Genomic DNA, 26,291 nt, shown 5'->3' with positions numbered 1-26,291 from the left:
CTGCTGTGGGCTGGTTCCCTAAAATCTCCAAAGGACTGATCTTGTATGATGAGACCAACCAAGGGTTTAGTCCTCCCATTATTCTGGGGAAATTGGTCGCATTTATTTGGGTTGCTATGAGTTTTCTGTTAAAGCAGCAGGTACTCTGGAGTAGACTACCTTCAGGTATGCAATGCAGAAATCACTGACAGACACACAGTCAACGGTGCAGAAGTTCTGTTTATTGCTACTAACTACCAAAGTGCTTCGCCAGGCCACAGGTATTTCAAGGCACATTCCTCTCAGTCCCCTGTGCCAACTATATACAAACAGGTACCAATCAAGAGCAGGTATCAGTGCTACACACAGTACTAATGCTGCACTCGACACTGATATTGCACACGACACTTGTCTAGGGGTGGACACATCTGTCATGTAGATTTTGCCCATCTACACATGTCATTTTGACAGTCTCTAAGGCCCCTTCCGCACACGCAAAATAATGCGTTTTCAAACCACTTTCACAACTGTTTGCAAGTGGATTTTGCTATTCCGCACAGCTTCAAAGAGCACTGAAAGCAGTTTCAAAGTGCATTATTCTGCATGTGCGGAATGAGCCTAACATTTTCTACCACACATATGATGCTTGTACCCTTACTCAGTGATCCTGTTGGCAGAGTGGTGGCCCTCAAACAAAGATCCCTGGACACTAACAAAATGTTATATAAAAGCACAATGCATTATTTCCATACCCCTCCTTCCATGGGGTATTATTTCCATATCCCTCCTTCCATGGTTACTAGACCCCGGTCTGTCCAGCAGCCCTGCTTACTGCTTCCAGGAAATAATATCTACCTCTACAATGAGGAGAGATGAGACATCACAAAATGGAGAGGTTTCTGCTCAATCAATCTATCATTTATTACGATCATAAACAAGCAAAGTAAAACTTACGTGAATAGTGCAGCAACAAGAACATATCTACAATCTTCTATTAAAATATATATTAAAAAGCAGGTACATGTGATTGAATCTAAACTGTGACCCTTTCTGCACAAATCACCTAAAACTATTTCAGTCCCCCCCTTTACCACAATGTTTGTCCACACTCACCCTCATGGCAGCCATTAGGTGTTTTTCTCCTTTTTTTGTTGTTTGTTGATTCATTGCTTCAATGCTCCTTGCTGTGATTCTCTGTAGCTTGAATAATCTATGCTTCGAAGATTCCCCCCAAAATAAAATTTAAAAACAAAAAATGATGAAAATAAACATGAGAGGGGGAACGGAGTGATCTCAGTGACATGATAAAATGGCGCCAAGGAGGAAGTTCAGGGATGGCAGGGAGGCGTGAAAAACATAGTAAATTACTCACATAGTATGTGGTTCACACAGCAAGGGGAGACTTTTGAAAACGTTTCAAACCAAAGAATCATTTTCAAACCAAAGAATCCTTTTAAAAGGATATCCGTTTAAAATGTTTGAGGCTGGAAATAAAACGTGTTTATTTCCTGCCTCAAAACATTTTAAAGGGCCACTATGTTGGTAGATTCTGGAAGTTGCCTAGAACTGTAACTGTTTCCACAAAACACAAATGAAACATCTTGAGGACAGAAACAGAAGCATTGGGAGGGTGGAATTCCACACAGCTTTTTCCTCAAAATGTTTTGAATATGTTTTATTTCATCCCAAAACAGTTTTATGTGGAAAAGCTAGACTAGCTATCTTGTTTCCTGAAATGTTGTCAAAACTTCTCTTGCTTGCTGTGCAGAGATCAAGAAACGTTTTATTTCTCCTGCCTGATTTTGAAACTCTCACTTTCGTTTCCTCTGCTGCTTGCCGCCTGCTACTTTTTGCCGCTTCTCCGTGCTGTCCGCCATTTGCTGAAGTATCCTCCTCATCTAGCATCGTGGCTGCCCACCATTTCAGTCATTGCTGTGCTCTAATAAAGTCAATATTACCTGCCGATTACGTGAACATGTCATTTTTCTGGTTTTAATTTTTTTTTGTATCAAGTATCTTGGAAGCTATGGAGACACAATATGAGAATCGGCAAGGCTGCTCAAATTTTGAGTCTGTGTAGCTTTCAAAGCTATGGCAGTCTCTCTTTTAAAAAAAGGAATGAACTGTTTTGGCCTGAAACATTTTATTTGTCTGCACTATATAGACTATAAACCCCAAAATGGTTCCTTTTGAAACGTTTGCACAACTTTTTTAATGTTCTGTGTGGAAAAAGTCAGTGTCTGAACTTTCAGACTGGAAGTCTGCCAGAAGAAAGCAGGAATACTTCCTCCAATCTTCCCAGGATTTTTTGGAGTACAGGATCGAAGGCCATTATAGAAGACACAGTGCAGCAGCACATGTCCAACTGTTTCGGTTTTTCTAGTAGCCCATGGACGTAAATGCTCCTGAAGTGGTCCACCATGGTATCTCCCAACTATCAAAGTGGATGAAAGAACATTGCTGTTCTTGCTCCATGTTTGATGATAAGTGCTGCCTTCTTCCTCTCATGAATATCTATAGCAGCTCAGGGTCTTGGTGATCACAGTGTGTAGTTCCAGAAGCTATCCTGGTTACATAAGGAAGCCACATTGAGCAGCTTGTGATCTAGGACAGAGTTGCAGCAGAGGGACAGTTCTGCTTCACTTCTCTCCTGCCTGTTGGCTTTTTTCTGTACCACTCCCTTCCTTCTCTCCTCCCACCCTTGCAGAGTACCAGAGGCACACTGTGTTTCTGGAACCTCATAGGGGAGAGGAGATAACTAGAGGATGAAAGTAGGGCTACCAATCTCCAAGTGACTGGCAGATCGGTTTCCTTGGAAGAAATTGTAACTTTGGAAGGCAGACTCTCTGACACATCCCAAATGAGCTCCTTTTCCATCCCAGGTTCCACTCCCAGAACTCCAGAAATTTCCCAACCTGGACTTGGCAGCTCTAAGTGAAAGTCACATTAGAGAAGCATGGACAAGAAACATGTCCTGCTGCTGAAGTTGGAGTTAGAGTTTTCGGAAGCTGTGTGACAGTGGTCTGAGATCTTGTTCTATCAAGCCTTGTTTGCGATTTAGGGAGTTGTTTTCAGAGGTGTATCACAGACTTCTCTCTGTGATACACCTCTGAAGATGCCAGCCACAGATGCAGGCAAAACATTAGGAACAAGATCTACCAGACCACGGCCACACAGCCCGGAAAACCCACAACAACCAGTTGAATCCGGCCATGAAAGCCAACAATACAGTGTCTTCCTGCATTTCTGCTCCTCATCATTCCTCCTAAAACGGATTTTCTGCCACAAAGTGGCTATTGGGTAGGGTTGCCAACTCTGACAATTTGTCTGATGATGGCAGTTTGTTTTCCCCTTTACTATGTTCGAAATATCTAGCATTGGAGTCTCCCAGACCCAAGCCCTTTGTGATTCAAGTGTCATCAAAACAGACATACAGGGACATATAGACACAAAGATTCTAGGCAGGCAGCAAAGGTGCATTCTTCAGAGTTTATTTGGGTTGGCATCTGCTGTAGGATCTAAGGAATGCAAATTGTAACTTTAAGCTGATTCCTATTTATATTTTGGTAGGAAGCTATTGCTCTAGGCAGCACAAATCAAAGCACGTGTCCCTTGAATGTTTGTGTAGGTGTTCAGAGTTACAAAGCATTACAAGAAAGTTTAATCTCTGAAAGCAGACCTACACAAACAAACAAACAGGTACACAGCTGTTATTCTCTGACAGCTGATTTTGCTGGTCATTTGGAGCCTACTTTTCTATAGTCTTTAGCTTTAAGCTGGGCTGTTTTCCGGCTTCCTTTCTCTAGTCCTAACCACAGGTTACGCTGAATGCACATCCAGGGCATGTACATGGTGCTTTTGGCTTATCTTTGTATGCTCCTTGAAGAATTCTTTCATTACATTAAATGCACATATAACTGAACATTACATTCAGTGTACGTATAATTTAACCCCAATACGCATATGGATACTCGCAGTAGTGGGATTCAAATCATTTAACAACTGGTTCCAGTGGTGGGATTCAAATACTTTAGCAACTGGTTGTTTACAAGCATCACTTTAACAACCAGTTCTCCTGAAGTGGTACTAACCTGCTGAATCCCACCACTGGATACTCGTCTCTGGTTTTATTTTTAAAGAAAATATACACTGGCCATTTACGTAGGTGTGGCCTTCTTCACTTTGAGCTTACATTCCCTTTGAGTTTGAGTCTCAATTATGCACATATTTTCCCTCTTTGTCACTCACCCTACTGTCACATCAGAGAATCTCCACCGTTTTTGAAAGCTCAGTGTGCCTTTTTTCTCTCCTTCGCTTTCCCTGCGAAGGAGATCACCAGACATTAAGCTTTCCTGGGGTTTTCTTGTTCCTCCCCCACCTTTCCCACCCACCCCATGATACTTTCTCCCATTCTTCCGACCACCATTTTAAGATGGTAGGAAGAGCTTCTTTTATTATTTTAATAGTGAAGGTCCAATGCTGGAGCAGTGAACCCAGTGAAATTGACAAGTCTGGTCTAGTGAAGTAATGCTGGGCCAAAGATGGCAACAACAAAAAAGAAGGGGGGCGGGAGTGGCAGGAAACCTCCCCGAATGGCGGTTGCATGAAAACAACAAGGAAGCCGGCAGGCAGGCAGAGTGATGGATTGGCTCGTCTAGAGACACTTCACAGGAGGGTAACCTGTGTAAATAAAAAAAGTGGGGAAACAAGGAATTGTGTAAGCAGGAAAACCTACACTACAAAGCAAAGCTTGAGAATCGGTTTCTCGGCCTCGGGGTAAGCAGTGCATGCATAAATGGCCACTGGCTCTTTCTTACAAACAAATTCACTCATGTTTACCATAATGCATGAATAGAGCTTCAGTTTGTCACCTGTTCTCTTCTCCTTTGCGTCTCCTTATTGCCATTCACTGAGACCCCTCTCTCAGACTTTCCCTTTCTTTCTCATTCTCCCCATCTCCTATTGGCCACAGCCCTTAATTTCACTATTTCTTTCCATTTCCTACTCTTTCTTTGCCCCTGTCTGAAGCTATGCGTGCAGCTTTCTGGCATCAGGCCCCATCCCAAGGGGCAGATGCTGTGGAATACCCATGGTCTAGGATTGCCAACCTCCAGGTGGGGCCTGAAGATCTACCAGAATTACAACTGATCTTCAGACTACAAAGATCAGCCCTGTAGATAAAATCACTGCTCTGGAAGGTGGATGCTTTGGCTTTAGAACATGAGAACATAAGAAAAGCCATGCTGGATCCCTCCCCTCCCCAAACTCTACCCTTCCCAGACTCCGCCCCCAAATTTCCAGGAATTTCTCAACCCAGAACTGACTACTGTACTGCCACTAGCGATTGGCTTCTGCCCATAGGTTCAGGTGAGTCTGCCAGCCAGGGAGTTCCTCGGCTCCAGGCATTGGGGCTGCTTTCTGTCAGCCCCCTCATTTGCCTTGCCAGTAATAAGGTTAGAGCCCTCCTCTACCATTTCTCTACATATCCACAGCTGCATGTTTGTGAACTTGGGTATACAAAGGTAGGCGAAGATCATAATTCATTGTGAGCACAACTAGCCCGGGGGGGAGAGACTTAGCCTGCTCTCATTTCCTTAACAACAGTTTGTAATGAAGAAATTGACAGACAATGCATTGGGTTGGTTCCCATGGATCTGTTTTTCCTAACCATGGCTCCTTCCTCTGTCTCCAGAAGCCATCTCTTGCTGTAAGCAGCCCCAAGTCTCTTGTATCAAGAAAGACCCCTTGGGCCAGAGGAAAGTGCTGCCTCTAGTAGAATGAATGCTTGAGATTCATCTCCTAATCAACTGCTATTGTCTGCACACATCAAGCTATTGTTACAGGCACAGCTACTACGAGGGCCACTTGAAATGCAGGAGATGCTACGTAGCAAGCTTGATTTGTGCAAAGAAATGGTGATTTGGGACAGGAACGCTGAGTCAACAGGCCTCAAAATATCTTGGAAATTGAAATGGGCCTTCAACTGGTTGAACTACAGAGGAGTGGAAGGGACAGAGGCACTTGTGCAAGAGGCATAGAGCTTGCCTTGAGGCTTTTGCTCGCACTTGAGAATTTCCCACATGCTCTTGTTATTCCATTAGAACATCCCTGCAAAACAGGAAGGAGATTTCTGCTGATGCCTCTTCAGTTCCCTCAATTGAACTGGTTCAGGAAGCCATGGATAACGAGGCACCCCCTAGTCGAGAGAGAGAGAGAGAGAGGGGGGGGGAGAGGGAGGGAGAGGAGAGAGAGAGAGAGAGAGAGAGAGAGAGAGAGAGAGAGAGAGAGAGAGGGTGTGCCTCTCTTATACACAAGTGTCTGCCTGTGCCCTGAGGGGAATTTTTCCCTCCAAAATCTGTAACTGTCAGAACAGTTGTCAGAACAAAAGCTTTAGTAATGTGGAAAATATTCTTCAAGGAACATACAAAGATAGCACTGAGACAAACTCTCCCGTAAAGTATCTTTCTCGCACAGTGCTTATCATAGAAGGATGGCCACTCTCCTTGAGGAAGCTCCAATCCTCTCTCATGTACTCTCAATCCACTCCCATCTAATACTGATTTCAATGGATTTAGAGTGCTTTAGATAGCAAAGTTATGCTATTCCAATAAAGTCAGTGGGCTTAGAAGAGTGTAACTCTGCCCAGGATTGTATTGTTAGGGACACCCTATTTATCCAACTGGTATCATGAGCTTGTTCATGGCACCAACTCTGTTCCCCATTCATGGTACTTTGGAAATAGAAATGAATGATGTGTGATGGATGGATGGAACTTGGTAAGTTATCAAAAATGCACAGTGCAACTAGCAAGTTTAATGTTTTTTTTTCTCATTTTGTCATTGTGTTGTAGAACTCTCCACCCCAGAAGATCTGCAGTTCAAAACCATCACAGAGACTACTGTGGAAATGCAGTGGGAGCCCTTCTCCTTTGCATTTGATGGCTGGGAGATCAGCTTCATCCCCAAGGTAGCAGCATCATTCAAAATAATGCCTTATTGTCTTACTGACCATGTGCGGATTTAAGTTAGAAATGTGCAATTGTTTCGGTTGGGTGTATAAATGTATGGGAGAGCTGCCATGGACAGTATTCTGCAGGAGAACTTGGAAGAAAGAGTCAAAGAACAGTAGGTCGGAATATGGAATATGTCACCAAGCCAAAATCAAGCTTCTTATGGCACATTGCGGTCTGGATCACATGGACAGACATATTATGGTGCTTTGAGCTACTAGTTGTGCTTTGTCACAAGGGGCGGATTACATGACCTTTTGATCCTACATGTCTTAAATATGTGAACATTCTACTGAATACTTAAAAGATAAAGTCTCTCACATTTATAATGGTTTGGACTGTGCATTAGTAAGATTGCTAACCTCTAGGGGAAGGGGATCTTCCAGGATTACAAATGATTTTCACATTACAGAGAAAATGGCTGCTTTGGAGGGTGGAGTTATGCCCCACTGAGATCCTTCCACTCCCTACGCCCTGCCCTTCCTATGTTCAACCTCCCAAAATCTCCAGGTATTCCCTTAGTGAGAGTTTGTGACCCTACAGCAGCGATAAGGCCAGATAGTTCCAGGAGGCTGACTTGTGCTGTTGTTTTGGGTGCTTTTCAGTTTATTCAGTCTAAGGATGTGGGCAGGATCCTTGGAGGCCTACCACTTGCTTATAGCACCCTTGCACTTCCTGGGTACTTACATCCACCAGTGGTGGTAGTGGTGGCTGAATAGGTCCAAGAGGTCATTATTACTTCCTTGAGAGGAGTGATTCCACCAGCTTTGAAACAAGCTGTGCTGTATCCAGTTCTAAAGAGGCCTATCCTAGACCCAGGAGATTTCCATTCTTGAGCAAGGTGATTGGACTGATGGCAGCTGGACAACATCAAGCATTCTTGGATGAAGCAGATTGTTTGGATCCCTTCCAATCTGAGTTTAGGCCTGGTTATGGGATTGAAACAGCCTTGGTTACCCTGGAGGATGATGTGTGCAAGAAAATGAACAGAGGAAGTATGACTCTGTGGATTCTTCTGGATTTCTGAGGGTCTTTTGGTACTGTTGATCATCATTTCCTTCTGAACTTCTTTTCCAAGCTGGGACTAGGTGGCACCATTTTGCATGGTGCCACCTAGTCCTAGCCGGAGTTAAGGTTAAGTAGTCCTAGCTGGAGTTAAGGCTTTAGGAAGGAATAAAGCTCAGTCTTGCCCCCTATATTTTTTTCAATGTCTATGTAAAACCAATGGGTTAGGCCATGTGGAAATTTGTTGCCGATATGAGGATGACACTCAGCTCTTTCTCATGCTTATTGCTGATCCCAGGGAGACTGTAGAAACCCTGAACCTGGGCTGGCATCAGCAGACCCTGAGGTGAGCTCTGGGTCTCTGCCGGGGCCCTCTGCCACCAGCATCCCCTGCCCACTAGCTTGCTGGCACTCCAGCACCCATGCTTCCTGCTGCACAAGTTAACTTGTGCCACTGGGCAAACAGCTGCACCATGGGAGGGCTCATAAGCAGATAAGCAATGGATGCACAAACAGCTGAGAGACATTCAAGTGGGTTGGTGGGAGGGAAGAGCGGCATGTGTACCTGGTAATGGGTAGCGGAGTGGTCTGCACTGGAACCCCGAAAACCTGGATCTAGCCCTGCCCTGAACCAGTTTCTGGAGGTAGTTTTGAAATGAATGCAGGCTAATTAATTGAAGCTTAATCCCAACAAGATGGAAGCACTACTGCTGAGCAGAAGGTCTGATCCAGGGCTTAAAGTGACACCCATCCTAAGTGGGGACAGGTCTGTAATTTGGGGCTGGTCTTGGACCTACTGCTTGATAAGCAGTTGTCAGCTCTGGCCAGGGCTGTTCTTTTCTAGCTTTAGCTGGTTAACCAACTGTGGCCTTTCCTGAACAAAAAAGATCTAGCCACTGTAGTGTATACCCTGATTACATCTAGATTGCATTACTGCAATGTGGAGCTACTCTTCAAAATTGTCCAGAAGTTTCAGTTGGCACAGAATGTTTGTAAAGGTTTCAGTGATGTTGATTCTCAGCACAGCCGCTTGGCCTTGACTGGATTCCAGGACTCTTCCTGTCACAATGTAAGGAATTCCATAGAGCAGAAATAAAAGGCTTTTTTGGTTGAAAGACCATTTATTCAGACATCTTAGAAAGCTCACGTACACGACGTGACAGGAATGGGGTCTCCCGCCAGAACCACAGGTTATAACCTTCCCCATCCCATCCCCCTCCCGGTTTCACCAGTCCCATTCTCATGGGAACGGAATTCTCATCTCTCTCTGTGAGATAAGGCCTCCAACAGAGTGGTTGCTGCGGACTCTGGCCCTTCGCCAGAGTCCTGGAATCCAGTCAAGGCCAAGCGGCTGTGCTGAGAATCAACATCACTGAAACCTTTACAATGTTACAGCCAGGACACTGATTGGAGTGGACTGTATGTGTAATTTCAGTCTTGGCCATTACACTGGCTTCCAGCCTGTTTTCAGGCTAGAGTTGTGACCTTCAAAGCTGTGGCTCGCAGCTAGCATATCTGAAGGACCCACTAGACCAGGAATCTGCAACCTGCAGCTCTCCAGATGTTCATGGACTACAATTCCCATCAGCCCCTGCCAATTGGCCATGGTGGCAAGGGCTGATGGGAATTGTGGTCCATGAGCCTCTGGAGAGCTGCAGGTTGCTGACCCCTGTACTAGTCGGTTGAAAACCTACCTGACCACTAGTGTAGACTTTCCAGGCCCTGCTTTGGGTGCCCCCAGTTTCCAAGAACAGGCAGGTGGCAACCAGGAAGAGGGACTTCTGAGTCATGTCACCAAAGCTCAGGAACCCTTTCTCAAGGAGAGTCATCTGTCCCTATTTGTTGCTTTCTTCCACCAACAGACTTTTGCTCTTTCATCTGGTGTTTCTTCAATGATCTTTCTTGCTGCTCAACATTAATTTGTGTTTTTCTATTTTTGTGTGTACATTTTACCTTTGGTTTTGATTGTTTCAATTATGTGTTTTTGATGTGGTTTTAATGATTTTTATGGCATGTTTGATCTGTTAGCTGCCTTGATGACCCTGATGAGTGCAGAAAAGAGGGGTATAAATTTTGTAAACAGTAAAGTATTGGGATGGCCAGTTTGGATGTCACCTTGATTAACTTGAATAGCAAATGACAGAAGTGCTTATGCCTCTGATTCATCCATGTCAATAATTAGAATCAAGCAGTAGGCGATGTGAAAGACCTCTGCCTGAGACAGGACTGACCTAGATAGACCCAGGGGGTTCATGTGGTTCATGCATTCATATCTACACAGTTCTCCCCTCCTCTATTTCAAAGACAACCCTGTGTGGTTAGTTAGGCTGAGAGATTATGACTGGCAGGGGTGTACCGCCCAGGGAAACATATAGAGTCAAATGTCCCTGAGCTGTGGTCATTTAATCATGTAGGAGGTTGGAAAATCACCCCCCCCCCCATCCCTCCTCCTTCTCACAGGTCCATACACTGACTTCAAGACCTGGTGAAAAAAAGTTGGGGGGGGGAGGCCGCTGCCCATATTGTGGGGGGAGACAGGCAGAAAACAGATTTTGCACCAGGCTACATTTTCACTTGATACGACTCTGATGACTGGCCGTGGCTCTCCCAGCAAACTTTGCACAATGCGAACCTGATTCCAAGTCCACGCTAATACTGCTACACTACTCTGGCTCTCACTTTACATTGCACACATTTTACATATGTAATTTCCATACGATATGTGGGTATACATTTTGCATGCGACTGGGGCACTAGGGTATATCTTGACAAGCCTTGCCTTAATATTATATACCATCCATGCAAAACTATGGATCTTAATAGAGGTTCATTAAAGATCAAGCAGTGTAACTGTGCGCTGGAGGTGCGACAGCAGACATGATCAGCAGAAAAGTAAAAGCAAGACGAGGAGACAATGATGAATATAACTCGAGTGTCACAGTTGTTTTTAAAGAGCCAGAGGGGATCTTTTTGTAAGTTTACAAGCTTTCTCACTCTGACATATTTTTGTCTCTCTTCTGCACACTCCCTCACTCACAAACAGAATTCTCCTGTGAGCTAAAGCACCATTTTTGTATATTTATAAGCCTATATATAATGTGCTATTTAAAATCAGGTTAAATCCTTGCTAGATAAGGCACCTGTCTGTAATAAAGAAATTGTAATGCTAATGTTACCTGAGGATTCCATGAATGAACCAAATGAGCACCAATTTCTAGATAACAGGCAACAGAGCTGTAAGGCCAGGAAAGCCTGTGTGCATTTTAGATTTGGAAGGGAACGCATGAATAGGCAAGGTAACTGCCTGATCCTGAAGATGGCTTTAAATTAGGGCTGGCAACCATCCAAAAAAGACAAGCCTGGCTTCTTCTTGTGTCTCTAGCCTGGCTGCTTTAAGAAACAGTAGGAGAAACCTTTCATGGCATGGAGATGCACAGTTAGAGCTAATAATATCACATCGGGCTTTTGATCAAGGGATAGCAACAGGGAATGATGGAAAAATCGGATCTCTTTTTTTAGTATTGAGAAGAAGAGGATGAGGAGTTGTTTTTTTGTACCCTGTATATTTCACAGTGATACCTGGAATTCACAGCAATGTCACAAAAAAGGGGGGGGGGGGAATTTGACCCCAGGACAATTGATCCTGTTTGGTTCTGGAAATTGGCATGTAGCTGTGGCAAAAATCCCCCCACTAAGAATTAGAAACCACTACTTTCTTTCATCAAATCAAGGCCCAATTAAAGAAATTAGTCAAGGGTAAGAGAAGAAAAAGGAAGACCCAACATAAGATGTATTGACACCACAGAAGAAGAAGAAGAAGAAGAAGAAGAAGAAGAAGAAGAAGAAGAAGAAGAAGAAGAAGAAGAAGAAGAAGAAGAAGAAGAAGATGATGATGATGATGATGATGATGATGATGATGATGATGATGATGATGATGATGATGATGATGATGATGATTTTGGATTTATACCCCACCTTTCTCTCCTGTAAGGAGACTCAAGGTGGCCTACAGGCTCCTTTCCCTTCCTTTCCCCACAACAGACACCCTGTGAGGCAGGTGGAGCTGAGAGAGTTCAGAGAGAACTGTGACTAGCCCAAGGTCACCCAACAGGAATGTAGGAGTGCGAAAACACATCTGGTTCACCAGATAAGTCTACTTACTCAGAGTGGGGAATCAAACCTGGTTGTTCAGATTAGAATCCACCTGCTCTTAACCACTACACCACGCTGGCTCTCAAAGGAAGCCACGGCTTTCAGTTTGCAAGACCTGAGCAAAGCTGTTAACAACAGGACTGTTTTGGGGGGCGCTGGTGCTTAGGGTCACCATGAGTCAGGAGTGATTTGACGGCACTTAACATATGCAGGTGGTTGGACTGTGGCTGTGGAATGCATGTGACTCTATGACAACCTATCCATCAGTAGGAGGGAGGGGGCGGTTACTGAGGTTGCCAGATCTTCTGTGCTTTCAGCTGGCTTCTTTTACATTCTCAGGACAACGAGGGGGGTGTCATTGCGCAGCTTCCAAGCAGTGTGACAACCTTCAATCAGACAGGTCTGAAACCAGGAGAAGAGTACACGGTCAATGTGGTTGCGCTCAAGGAGCAAGCCCGGAGCCCCCCAGCCTCAGCAAGTGTTTCAACCTGTAAGTAACCCAAATGTCTATGCTAGTTTGGACACGAGCACGTAATTTCCCATCCAGTTTGAACATCAGCAAATAATTTCCCATCTCAGTAGGGTTACAGCCCCATCCAAAGCAGAGGGGAATCCACCTGAAGGAGTGGCGCTGCACCCTGCGAACGGATTTGCCCTCCCTGGGGCACTTGCCCTGGCAAAGAGGCAATTCCTCCAGTGTGTGGCTGCCACTGCCCTCGCCAGCGCTGGGATTGGGTGCTAGACAACGCACCAGCATCTCAGTGCTCCTGCCGCTGCTGTAGTGGGGTTGTAGCAGAGGCATGGCCAGGGGAAGAGCCAAAGTTAGTCAGCGTCCCCCCCAGCCATTAGCCGTGTTACACCAGTGGCCAGGGCATTAGGGTGGCATAAGTCTGTTAAACCCAGTGGAGGCTTCTCAGCATTGGGGAAGGTTTTTCGCCTTTCAAGCCTCCCCACACCACCAGGAAACCTGTAGGGGAGCAGTGGCACGACACAGACACAATACAGGCCTAGCCCCTTGGATGGGCATCTGTATTAAGAGCTATCATCCACGATAGCTAGGATTACCAGGTACCCACCCATAGCGAGCAAACTCCCACCCTCACTGTCTGTTGCCCATGCTCAATTCATGGCAACATGAAGGAGAAAATTCAGAGGCCAGAAATGGCGTCGAACAAAATGAAGCTAGAAACAAACACAAACAACTAAGAAGTACTTCTCTATGGTATATCGTATCTCTCTGGCATTCACCATAGAAACTGAGAAATTTCTAGAGCATCATAGGTGGGGAGCAGCACAGTGGTGATGAGTTCCAGGTTGTGTCGCAGAAGTAGCCTCACAGCATCAGCAAAGCTTCCCCCATTCAAGCTCCTCACCCAATAGCTCCTGGGGATCACGTGTACAGGCCTAGCAACTTTAGTGATAGCTCAATGGAACCTCCAAGTACAGAGGCAGAATACCTGAGGCCAGTTTTGTGGCAAAACCACCCAAGCAACTGCTTGGGGCAGCAAAATGATGATGGTGCCACTGTGCCAGGGCACAGCTTGCTCCCAGCCATACCCTTTCTGGACATGGGCTGCCACCAGCCCAAGAAGCCACTGTGGGAAACAAGGATACTGAACAATTGATCCAGCAGAGCAATTGTTTCCTGTATGATTGTGCAATGAGATTAAACTTTCACAGCAGAAGTAGACATGAGAAAGAAACTGGTGCTGCCCCCAAGGCTGCTGGGTCTGGCTTGGACCCAGCTGGGGGTGGCACGGGCAACAAAATGCCTTGAATTGGCCTTGAATAAGGACCAAGGCAGGGCACATGCCTCTATGCCCTTTGTTTTGGCTTCCTGACTTTCCCTGGCCTCCTGGTCCCATCCAGTTGGGCTCTGGACAACAGGATATTAACAAACCCCTTAGCTCACCTAGGGCCACTCTGATGACGGTTCAATGGCTTCTGACCCATTTAGCTCTGTTCTTGGCAACCAAATTTAATTTACTCTGTTCATCAGAATCAATCTAGCCAATGAAAGGGACATATAAACAGCTCTTGTAAAGCTCTCCATGAGGGGAAGCAGCCACAAAGTCAATAATTATACAGCAATTAAAGGGATCTTTGGAACGGAGGAACCCCTGCCAAGGAAGACACAATACAGGCAGGCTTTTCAATGAAACAATAGAATGGTTTGAATAATCTCCCAATCTGATGCAGATTTTCGTCAGCCTCTCATCTTTTCTGTTTAAGTATGAACAAACATTCCTTTCTTTACAGATGTGTCTGTTTGAAACTTATTTGCAGGAGGTGGCTTACTGGTGACACCTAATGGCCACATAAAACCATCTGGAAAATTCTTGTGTGCTGTTCGTACAGTTGCAGATAGCGTTTCTCAAGTTTCTGACAGCTGAGAATCTTACGTAGCTGTAACACTGCAAATTCAGTGGTCTGAGCTCCCTGTTATTTCAATCAGACAAAAGCTGCTGTTTATCCCAGCAGGAGAAACACACAGGGATCCACGTGTTGCTTATATATTTTCCCCAGTGGGCAAATAATAGCACTACAGGGTTGATTAAAGATAGATCAGGCTCACAGGCAGGAACAGCAACGCCCCTTCCGTCATGCTGCAGTTTTGAAGAGAATCAGGAGCCCACAAAATGAAGAAAAGACACTTGTGGTGCTCTTCTGGTTAGGCCTTGAGGCTCGCTTTGCTCTTTGCAGTTCAAATGGTTTGCTTTTACAATATGGAAGAACCACATACCCGCACTAGAACTCATTCCTGACTGGGCTTGCCTCCAGATTAGCCCAGATCAGGGACATGCAGAGACACAGCAGGCACCCTCCTCCAAGCGTAGATAATTCTGCTGCATCTGTGCGCTGAGAGTAATTGATGCCGTCATGCTCGCTGTAGAGGCTCTCAGTGGAGGCTCATCGAAAGGCCAAAGCAGTGAATCATCATACACAGATGGAGCAGGCAGTCTTTATGAGTGAGCACTTTGGGTTCTTTAATTGTTTCATTCATTTAATTCCAATGGCACACAGCTTGGGCATTTCTGGTTTGCTGGATATATGTGAAGAATGGGTGGTATCGTTCACACTGCATGAAGTCAGTGAGCAGACCTAACACTTGGGTGCTGTGTGGTTTCCGGGCTGTATGGCCGTGTTCTAGCAGCATTCTCTCGTGACGTTTCGCCTGCATCTGTGGCTGGCATCTTCAGAGGATCACACAGCACCCACATAGCACCCAAGTGATTCCGGCCATGAAAGCCTTCGACAAGACCTAGCACTTCTTTTCGCATACCTGGGTGGCTACCCCAAATCTGTCTTCTTCCCCAATCCCCATTCATCGTCATTCTGCGCTGCATCTTACATTTTCCAGTCCCATGGAAATCGGACTTCTATGTACGCCATTATCTCAAAATATAGTCTCTTCCAATTTAGCTAAAATTCCTTCTCTCTGGACTCGGTTTTTCTTCTAATAAGGCCCTGAGTTTTCAACAGGTGTGCGCTGGGTGAAAAATTCAGCAGTTCTGCCTTCCCCATTACCGTATCCTCATGCTGGGGAAAAGCTAACTACTGGATTTTGCTCCTTTGGGCAGCAGTTGAAAAGCACAAGACTCACGATAAAGAAAAAACTGTCAGCCGCACATTGTGGATGAAACCATTTGGCACACTTCATCATTTGGGTGCGGATAATAATTTAATTACAAGCAAGGACATGAAGGCTTCTGTCCTGTGCACATTTAAACCCCACAGAATCCTGCTGGATTTACTTCCTGGTAAAGATTCCTGCGGTTGGGTTGTACTAGGCTTTAAAGCCTTAACCTGGATGCCTGGGTTAGCCAAGTTTCATCAGATCTTGGAAGCTAACTAGGTTCAGCTCCAGTTATTATTTTAATGGGAGACCACCAAGGAAATCTAGGGACAATGTCAAAGCCACCCCAATTAGTCTCTTGCCTTAAAAATCCTATGGGGTCCCCATAAGTGGACTTCAAAATGATGACCCTTTACACAGACGTACACACTTTAATATTCTCACATTCAAAGGTCAAAATCGAGTACAACTGCAGACTTGTTTAGGGGATTCTTTAGCTTTTCATGGAAGATCATACAAATGGTTGCTGCGATTTATCAAGGTCTAAGTAATCAACAGAAGCCAAGAAAATTTTTTGAATATATGATTTAGCCCCAAAGCTGACAAGCGAACTCATCTGTCATTTTTAAGAATATGTTACTTATTCAGGGCATTTTTTAAACCATTGTGAACCTATAAGACATAATTGGCCAATTACGCAGAAAACGCTTATCGCAGGTCTACTCTCTGTGCAGTGGGCTTGCAGAGGGCTCTTCTTGCATTTCTCAGTTTACACACGAGGAGGCAGTCCAGTGCCTGCCCCGCAGCTGCTTTCTGAAGTCTCAACCAGTTTCTCCTTTTGCTGCTTTTCTTAACTTCTCCATCAACAGCTTTAAAGGCATAGATCTCACTGATATTCTCTTCCCCCCCCCTCCCTCCCTCCCTCCCTCCCTCCACACGCACACACACACTCTCCCTTGCTGCTGCAAGAGAAAGAGGCTTGTTTCTAAAATAGAAGCTTGTCTGAAAGAAAGTTTTTAAAATGTCCTCCCGTTCATCAGGAAGGGCAGAAGCAGAGCAGGTGGGATGGAGTCAGAAAGCAAGCCTCTTTGTGCTGTTCCTTTGTAAAAGCCAACGCTCTGTTATTACTATACTGATTTATTGATACAAGCATTTAGAGAAATGGAAAGGAGTCAGCAACAGGGAGGAGGGCAAGGGAGAAGTATGCAAAGCAGCTTGAGGGAATGAGACTTGGCAAACTGGCTGTTGACGGAGGGAAGAGGTCCAGGGCAAAGCTGTGCCCACTGGCATGTCTGCCCGCTCTTGCTGCGAAGCAAAATTAAATTTGTTCTAGAAGTGATCTTGCTTGCTGCGGGAAGAATAGAAACTGAAAGAAGGACTTGAGGAAATACCTTCGTACGAGAAATCTTCTGGCGACGCTCATTTGCTTCCATTACGTAGCAGATGCTTTGTGTGTTTATAATAATAAAAATACTGGGGGGAAAAACAAAAATTGCTATTTGTAAAGCATGACTTACAAGGCCAATGCACCTATTATGCAGAATCATTTAGGCAGCCACTAGTACAACAGAAAACACTGAATGCTCTGGAATAAACACTAGGATAATAGCTTTCCGATTCCCCAGGTAGCAAATAAACCTGAGATTAGGTGCACAGCAGGAACAACACGGTAATGCTAGTTTGGTACACAAGTGATTAACAAACATTTAACTCTTACCTTTTAGGCAGGTGCAATTGAGCAACCACTGCAGTTCTGCTTGGTGTGGATTAGGGCTGTTGCACTAACCCAGCAGACTGAATTCCCAGCCCAGTAATTCTAATTACGCTGATGCAAACAGTTATTCCGAAACTTCCTGATGTCCAGTTCTATCCCATTTACTCTGTCTGAACATGCTGAAGCCACATAGGTCAGTTTCTCTTCTAATGTGTTTTGCTTCATGTGTGTATGCCCTTGCAACAGCATACAAGTAGAAACACTAGAGCATATCATGTTTCACTGTCCAAATAGGGAATGCTTAAGGTATAGGTATCGACCATTGTTTACATCTTTTAATGTAGATATGACAGATGATCAAAGGATAAAGTATTTCCTGGATGGATCAAATCAGGATTTTTCTGAATTAGTTGCCAAGTTTCTGTTGGATATTATTGGCACATCTGCTAAGGGAGATTTTTATATTAAATGATGGTTATTTGAGTTGTAACTATGTTATTCTGGCTGTAAAACGTTTTTGGTTACAAATTGTTTTACTGTATGATGCCAATAAAGGCTTTGTGTGTGTGTGTGTGCTTCATGTGTGCACGGACCCCATCTTCAGTAATCGACGGACCAACGCAGATATTGGTGCGAGATGTCTCCGACACAGTGGCCTTTGTTGAATGGACTCCACCTCATGCTAAAGTGGACTACATCCTGTTGAAATATGCCCTAGAGAATGGAGAAGGGGGGAAGACCATCTTTCGGCTACAGCCTCACCTGAGCCAGTACTCCATGCAAGCTCTGCGGCCTGGCTCCCGGTACGAAGTTTCTATTACCGCTCTCCGTGGGACCAACGAGAGTGATGCTGCAGTCACTCACTTTGTAACAGGTACACCCAAGATAATTGAATGTTAATTAGAGAGCGTCTAACCAGATGTAGCCATAAACATTTACCTCCTGTACCAGAGATCCCCAACCTTTGCAAGCCTGTGGGCACTATTGGATTTCTGGCACAACATGGTGAGTGCAGCCACAAAATGGCTGCACAAGAGGCACAGCCAGTCACAAAATGGCTGCTACAGGAGACAGAGCTGCTGCAACTTAACTTCAATCACACAGTGAAGATCCTTGCGCTGTGACAGATCCTTGTACACTGTGGAGTACAAAGATTGTGTCTGGGTCACCACTCTGTGTCAGATGTATAAAGTGAGTTATGGCTTCTCAAATCTTACATGTGTGGTGTCCAGTTCAGATCAGGACTGTGGTACACAAGGAGAAGGGGCTTACTCCCCCAGGGGGCACCACTCAGCTGGGGCAGCAGGCTCCCAGCTCGGCTGCTCCTCCTCCGGGGCGGCAAGCACCTGGCCTGGCTGCTCCTTCAGGTCACATGGGGGGCACGATTTTGCACCCCCCACATGACCTAATGGGTGGTGCCTGGTGTCAATTGACCCCATCCCCATGACTCTCCGGAAGATACACCCCTGCTCCCCCACCCGCCCCACCGCATAATTTTCTCAACCTAGTCCTGGTGGAGTAGTTGGAACACACATGGATTTCCCCAGTAGTCCCAGTCATACCTCCCTAGAACTCTTTCCGCACATTTAGGAATTGAGGAAAACCCACAGCTCACATGTGACTATGTTAAGTCTGATATACTGTGGTGATCCAGACCCAACCTGTCTACTCCATAATGTGTGAAGAGGTGATAGAAGCTGGTAGAACCCAACCCATAGTGGGTCCCAAGCAGGCCAATGGAGAGGTTTCCCTGCCTCACCCTCTTCCTCTGATGCAATCTTGAAGCAACGCCAGACAGGAAAGAGAGATCCCTGCAGTCTCCAACAAGTATGAAGAATGTGTGTATTTACTAGTGCTGTATATGAATACTCTTGTTAGAAATTTTCTAATTAAATCAAAGCCCATAGAATGCTAACAGGTTTAATTTATAGTTCCATAAAGGAGGAGGTGGAAAGCATGTTTGGGAACTCATTTATGGGCTTGTATATTGCCTGTCATAAAGGTTACAGATGGCTACTAGTAATTCTGTAATGCTAAGTCTATGATGATACCTTGCCAACAGAACCTCAGAGTGTATGGGGGTGCGTGCGCTCTTGATGATTTGCTGAGTCTTCCATTCTATGATTTACTCCTACAGCATTTCATAATCGTAAAGACAAATAGAAAGCAAGACCTGCTGCATTATAAATTTGTCACTACTCCTTCGTACGGTATGATGCTTCTCTCATTCCGTCTTTTGTTCACACAGCCAATGTGTGCGGCAGCTGGTTCACAGGAGAATGGGATCCCAAGCCCCACCTGTTGAGATTCTAATTAGGCAACCTGAAAGAGCGTTGCAATGAAAAGGCACGCACATTAAAAGAAAACACAGCGTGGCGTGCTGAATTGAAAAATGAATACTCTTACATGGCTGCAGTTCAGGGGCGTACTGTCATAGGGACATGGGGACACTTTTGAGGCCTGCACAGAGGCTGGGGGCGGGATTCAGGGGCATGGCCCCACCTCCCGACCCAGGGGAGGGGCTCAGGGGCATGGTCCCACCCCGATCCCCCCCCCAGCCTCCATGCAGCCTGGCTTACAAAAGCTTTCAGAAGCCAGCTTTTGAGGCCTGCATGGAGGCCAGAGGTAGGGTTTGGGGGCATGGCCCCACCCCCTGAGCCCCACTCCCACCTTTGTGCAGGCCGGCTTTTGAAAGCTTTTGAAAGCTGGCCTGTGGGGGCAGGGTGGGGCACCCAGAGAAGGAGCTGTCTCCAGGCGCCATTTCCCCCCAATATGCCTCTGCTGCAGTTCCTTCTTTATAAAAAAAATATAGAATACAAATTTGGGAACAAATCTTTCATTTCAGCTCCACAAATCCATAATGCCTAACATATTTTGCATTAGAATGAAGTGCTTGAGCTATGATAAAAGAGTGAACAGAGAAGAGGAGGAGGAGTTTGGATTTATACCCCAATTTCTCTCCTGTAAGCTTACAAATCCCTTCCCTTCCTCTCTCCACAACTAGCACACTGTGAGGTAAGTGAACTAAGGCCGTTTCTGCACGGCCCCCTCGCGCCCCCACGCCGGCAGGAGTTCTGTCGGCATGGGGGCGAGAGCCTGCTCGCATGCAAGCATGCGAGCAGGCAACGGGGAGCCGGCGGTAGAGCCTCCGCTGCAGGGCAGCCTCAAGACGCCCTCACGCCCGCCACGGTGTCCTCCTGCCATTAGCCTGCGGGGCGTCGCAGCCCATGCGCTGCCCTCCAACCCTGGAGGTCGGAGAACAGTGTGGGCGGGGCTGCGCGGCGCCCGCAAGCGAAGGAGGACACCGTACGTGTGAAGCGAGGCAGCGTCTTCGCCAGCGGGCGGCGCTGTTCGCACCGCACCCGCAGAAGAGCGATCCTCTCAACAACAACCCTTTAAAGGGTTGTTGTTTAGAAGCGGCTTGACACCGCCCTGGGGAGGGAAGAGGTGTCCAATGGTCGCCGCTGCTGCGTTGCAGCAGCGCGCTGTGGAAACGGCGGCGCCTGGGGGACCTTTTTTTTAGCGCCCCAGGTCGTTAGAACGTAAGCGGGCGTGCAGAAACGGCCTAAGAGAATTCTGAGGAACTGTGAATAGTCCAAGGTCACCCAGCAGGCTTCACATGTAGGAACAGAGGAACAAATCCAGTTCACCAGATAAGACTCTGCCGCTCACATGGAGTGGGGAATCAAACCCGGCTCTTCAGTTTAGAGTCCACTGCTCTTAACCATTACTCCACACTGGCTCTCTGAGGATATAACTTAGAGTGTGTTTTGCACATGAACGGTCCCCATTTTAATTTACCTCTATTTAAAAAGGGTCTCAGCTAGTTCAAAAAGATTGTTTGCCTGACAGCCTTCTGCCACTGCGCCAAACTGAGCAGAGTTATACCCTTCTAAGTCTGTTGAAGTCAGTGGGCTTAAAAGGGTGCAACTCTGCTTAGGACAACAATGACGTAATAATAGAGAATAGAGGCCTGGATGGACCAATGGTTTGCTTCAGTAGAAGTATAAATAACAGATTTTTTAAAAACGATGTTGTGAATTAGTCTCTTGTAGCGTTCAAATTTGGACTTGATGTTGTTTCATCAAATTTTCTTGAATGCAAAATTGTAGCCTCTGGGCTTTGCCTCATTTGATTCCATTTCAGAACAATTAACCTTCCAAATGGCTTATTAGGTAACGTGGCAGATTTGCCACCATCTCAGACCTACATATCATGTGTATATACACTCTGTTGGCTGAACAATGTTCTTTGAATGCTAATTAGATAAAGACCATGAAGTGCTTTGCACACTTTAATGCATTACATGAATGATAAGGGTTATCATTACTATTAGTTAATGAGCAACTTTTCAGCGTGGTGCAAGAATTATTGGTTTAAATTCTCTGACTGGAATTCTCAAAGAGGGCAAGAGGGCAACAAATTAAAAGGAGTCATTCTAAGCATTCCTATTCAGAATTAACACCCCTTTTATTGAATAGGGCTTATCCCAGGAAAGTGTTCTGAGGATTTGATTTTGTATTGTGTAGCATAAAAAAAAGATCAGAGCTGTTTTACCAACGGAGCCCGCTTGTACTGGTGGTTAGAGCATTGTGCTAGAAGCTGGGAAACCCAAGTTCCAATCCCCATTCTGTCATGGAAGTTTGATGGGTGACGATGGAGCAGTCATACCCTCTCATTTCAACCATCCTTACAGGATTGTTGAGAGTATGCAGTAGAAAAGGCGTCCCAAGTGGGTAGAAGAACAAGACAGAAATGAAATTAACCAAATGAAGTAAACTTTCTCAATTCAGGGCAAGGTTGCCAACTTGACAATAACTTTTCTCATGAGCAGTACGACTGTACTCAATATGACTGTTTATAGATTGACAGTGAGCTTAGTTTGCAGTCAAGAACAAAAACTGAAGTAAAAATATGAGCTTTTTCTTTTTTTTTAATGCAGAAATTGACGCTCCCAAAAACTTGCATGTGCTCTCCCGGACTTCGGATAGCTTGGAACTTGAGTGGGACAACAGTGAAGCAGAGGTGGACAGCTTTAAGATAGTGTACAGCACACTGGCTGGAGAGCAGTACCACGAGGTACTGGTGCCACGGAACCCAGGTGCCACAACCAGGGCGACCCTTAAAGGTAAGCATGTTCACCAATTGTATAGGCCTCATAGGGCATAGGAGCCGCATGGCGTAGTGGTTAAGTGCTTGCACTGCCACTCACACGGTCAGGAGTTCGAGCCCCCTGTGGGTCAAATATCCTGGCAGCTGGCTCATGGTCAACTCAGCCATCCATCCATTTCTTGGTTGGTAAATGAGTACCTAGCTCATAGCTAGGGGGTAAAGAATAGCTGGGGAAAGCAATGGCAAACTACCCCACAAAAACGGCTTGCCTATAAAATCACTGCTCGCAGTGATACCCCAGGGTCGGATACAACTGAAGGGGAAACTTTACCTTTTACCATAGGGCAAGGTATTTGTTGTAGGTTGAACTAATGCGACCTTGATAACTAAAATAGTGCCTGGATGCTCATTTGTTCGTCCATGCTTAGTTTGTAAATTTTAAAAAGATAGATAGATAGATAGATAGATAGATAGATAGATAGATAGATAGATAGATAGATAGATAGATAAGATCGATCGATCAAAGAATAAAACAAACACCAGAAAATCCTTACAAGTCTCCAGAATTCTATTTTGTAGGAAAACCGACCCAATAAAAGCCTTTTCGTATACATTTCCTATCTCTCCAGGGGAGCAGGGATTATGAAAGAATTGTCTTTCAAGCAATGTGATTGCAACAAGATGCTCTGATATTTGATCTGTGGGACTGCTTCATACTTGCTAGCCATCACCATTCTGCAGCAAAGTCTCTGTGAATGCCGTGCCATGTATTAGGTACTTCCTATACAGAACGTATATCCTTCAGTACCTAACAACTGTGCCTATTTTGTTGTGCAAATTTATTTAAGTGTAATTGAGTCATTAGTCACTTAAAAGGCAGATGATTAAACAACTCAAAAAAATTAATCACCCCTATTCAAAACAGATCCTTAGCATCACAATGGAAAGAAGACATCTGGGGCCGCACAGCCAACCAACCGCACCATCACCCAGTCACCCAGATGTCCAGTCCATCCTATACGCACAAATTTAACCTAAGTGATTAGACCACCTCCTCTTGAGGACTAGAAAAAGAGCAAGAATGAACAGTGAGTGGATGCCAGAGAAGAGAGAGGCTAACAAGTAACCGTGTGGTAGAGAGCCGTGCTCATTTGGAGACACAGTTCAGTAAAATAGTCCAGACCAGGGGCCATGGTGGCAGGGGCTGATGGGAATTGTAGTCCATGAACATCTGGAGAGCCGCAGGTTGCAGAGCCCTGGTCCAGACCGTTTGGGATTGGGCTCCATGCTACATCCTTCCCCAGTCCCAAACATGATGATCAGTTAAATTCCGAGTGCAAAGCAAAAGCCATTTGTGTCTCACAAGAAAATTGGTCTATCAGAACTTGGTCTATCCAGCCTGCTCAGCGCCTCACATCCAGCTGTGACAAAACTATAATATCCCATTGTGGGGGCGGCTCAAATTTGCAAAAGAATACATCGCCGCACAATGAAAGCAGCAGATTAAAAATAACGATCTCTCCTTCATAAATTTATACAACTCTGTTTTGGAATGTGATGCAGTTCTTTTTTCTCATGACTGGTCTGAAGAGGGCTGTTTCGGAATTTTAATGAACACATGTTAGGGTCATTCCATTTTTATCACTCCACTTTTAAGTTTGAGTCTTCTTGCCTGGCTTCAGACACTTTATTCAGCCTGGAGGGATTTGCTCCTGCATTGCCGCACCTGATATAGAATTCAATTAGCTATCTGATGATGATGAAAAGGGGACGAATGAAGATGAGGATCTGTTTTCACAGTCGTGCCCATCAGCAGATCGCATGCGATCGGTTATCCTGGCCCCATGTCTTTTTATTTTAACATATCCCAATTAATTTCAGTGGCTCACACACACATACACCATTCCCCTGAAGACTATTTCACTAGCTCCTTTGTACTGGGGTCGGAACGTAGATATCATCCCCCCCTTGCAGCATCAATACAGCCATCCTTTCTCAACTCTTCATTTTCTGAGCACTAGGAAGGATCATGCCTCTGGGAGACAGAGTCCAGGGTCTGCAGTGCAAACACAAAGTCTCATATTCCATCGTTGGAGTCTCCGGAGAAAGGGGGCACAAGTAGCAGAGATGGGGAAGACCTGGACTAAGTGAACTGTTCTCATTCAGGATAGACATTAGTAGGCTATAAGGACGATGGTATGACTCAGTATAAGGCAAATGAGCAAAAGGAACCAATAGCAAAGTGAAGTGGTGGAAAAGGAATTCCCTTTGCTATGTGCTGCTGTAGCCAAAGTCCCTTAGCATGGTTGCCCATAACTCAGTATAGTTCTGCAGGTAGTACTTTGCATTATTCTTAATATTTATATTGTCAATGCCTTTCTCTTATGTCAGAAAGCTTTGCCTAAAGGAGGTGAGCCATCCCTGAACATTAGAATCCCCAACCTCCCGGTGGAAGTATTACAATTAATCTGCGGGCACAGAGATCAAGTTCCCCGGGAGAAAATGGCTGCTTTGAAGATGGACTCTGTGGCATTGTAGCAACTCACTGAGGCTCCTCCCCGCCCCAAAGCCCACCCTCCCCAGGCTCCACCCACAAAATCCCAGAATTGGCAGCCCTACTGAATGTCTAGATGTGTTTTGCAAAGCAGAATCTCCCTTATAGAGGTAAAGCTGTGAGATGGTTCATCTGGGAGTAGATTCAGCCCATCAAAAAGCAGGGCCATGAAGCTGTTACAGCTTTTGAAGATCAGCATCGGTACCTTGAATTGAATTTAGAAACAATCTGGCAAACAGAGCGATTTCTCACCAAAGAAAGGGACCCTTTGTCATTATGTATATACAGGAAATATTTATGTATAGAATTAGTTCTTCAAATTTTCCACCTTTGGGAGATCCTTTTCATGTTGAATTGCCTGTCAAGGAATTCCCAGGCCCTTGGGGGAGACTCTAAAGCAGGGGTCTGCAATCCAATTGGCCATGCTGGCAGGGGCTGATGGGAATTGTAGTCCATGAACATCTGGAGAGTCACAGGTTGCAGACCTCTGTTCTAAAGTGATGGGGACATGCTTTTTGGCCAAAGGTTGCCAATCTCCAGATGGGACCCTGGTATCACAATAGATCTTCAGATGATGGAGCTCAGTTCCCCTGGCTGCTTTGGAGGGCGAACTCTGTAGTACTGTACCACACTGAGGTTTCTCCTGTTCCCAGATCCTCTAAGGGAGGAACCCGTGATATGATACTGTAGGTTTCCTGTAATATATTGGAAAGCCACTCCTGTACACACAGGAGCAGATTAATGAGTTTGCTCACTTCAAGTCTGATGCAACTGTCCAGTCCTCTACTGAGCTGTTGACTTTATATGTGTGAGAGAGAGAAGCATTTGGACCTTGCTGTCAGTGGCTTGGGTCTCAGAGCGGATGCCAGTCATCATTGGTGCCTTTGATAGCTGAGGGCCAGCTGAGCCTCTTCAGGGGATCTGCATCCTTCTCATTGAGCCTCCCAAGCAATTGTTTTGGTAGCTTGGTTGGAGAGTCAGTCCTGGCTACAGAGGTCATCTTTGTACCAGATGGCAAGAAAGAAGCGGTGCTTCCTAGGGGCAGTGCTTTCTATAGGCACATATGCTTGGCACATCCAGATGGAGAGATGTTTCCAGCACTACAGGCAGAGAAAAGCAAAGGTAGGGGGGGAAATCCCCCTTGTTAACCTCTCCTGCAAATTGCTCTTAGCCCAGATTTCATGGCTGG

At 45.5% G+C, this 26,291-nt stretch overlaps 1 protein-coding gene across 2 annotated transcripts in view; it reads left to right on the top strand.

The window, feature by feature from the left end:
- Positions 1–26,291, top strand: part of TNR (tenascin R) — a 550,455-nt gene that overhangs the window by 460,340 nt on the left and 63,824 nt on the right. For both annotated transcript variants that reach the window (XM_048497976.1, XM_048497975.1), the window contains exons 6-9: positions 6,830–6,945; positions 12,485–12,635; positions 18,041–18,310; positions 22,379–22,564. In XM_048497976.1, the coding sequence (XP_048353933.1) occupies positions 6,830–6,945; positions 12,485–12,635; positions 18,041–18,310; positions 22,379–22,564 (723 nt within the window). The remainder of the gene's footprint in view (positions 1–6,829; positions 6,946–12,484; positions 12,636–18,040; positions 18,311–22,378; positions 22,565–26,291) is intronic.

The sequence above is a fragment of the Sphaerodactylus townsendi genome, linkage group LG05 (assembly GCF_021028975.2).
Source record: "Sphaerodactylus townsendi isolate TG3544 linkage group LG05, MPM_Stown_v2.3, whole genome shotgun sequence".
In the NCBI taxonomy this organism is placed as follows: Eukaryota; Metazoa; Chordata; class Lepidosauria; order Squamata; family Sphaerodactylidae; genus Sphaerodactylus; species Sphaerodactylus townsendi.
This window is presented reverse-complemented; position numbering and strand designations above follow the sequence as displayed.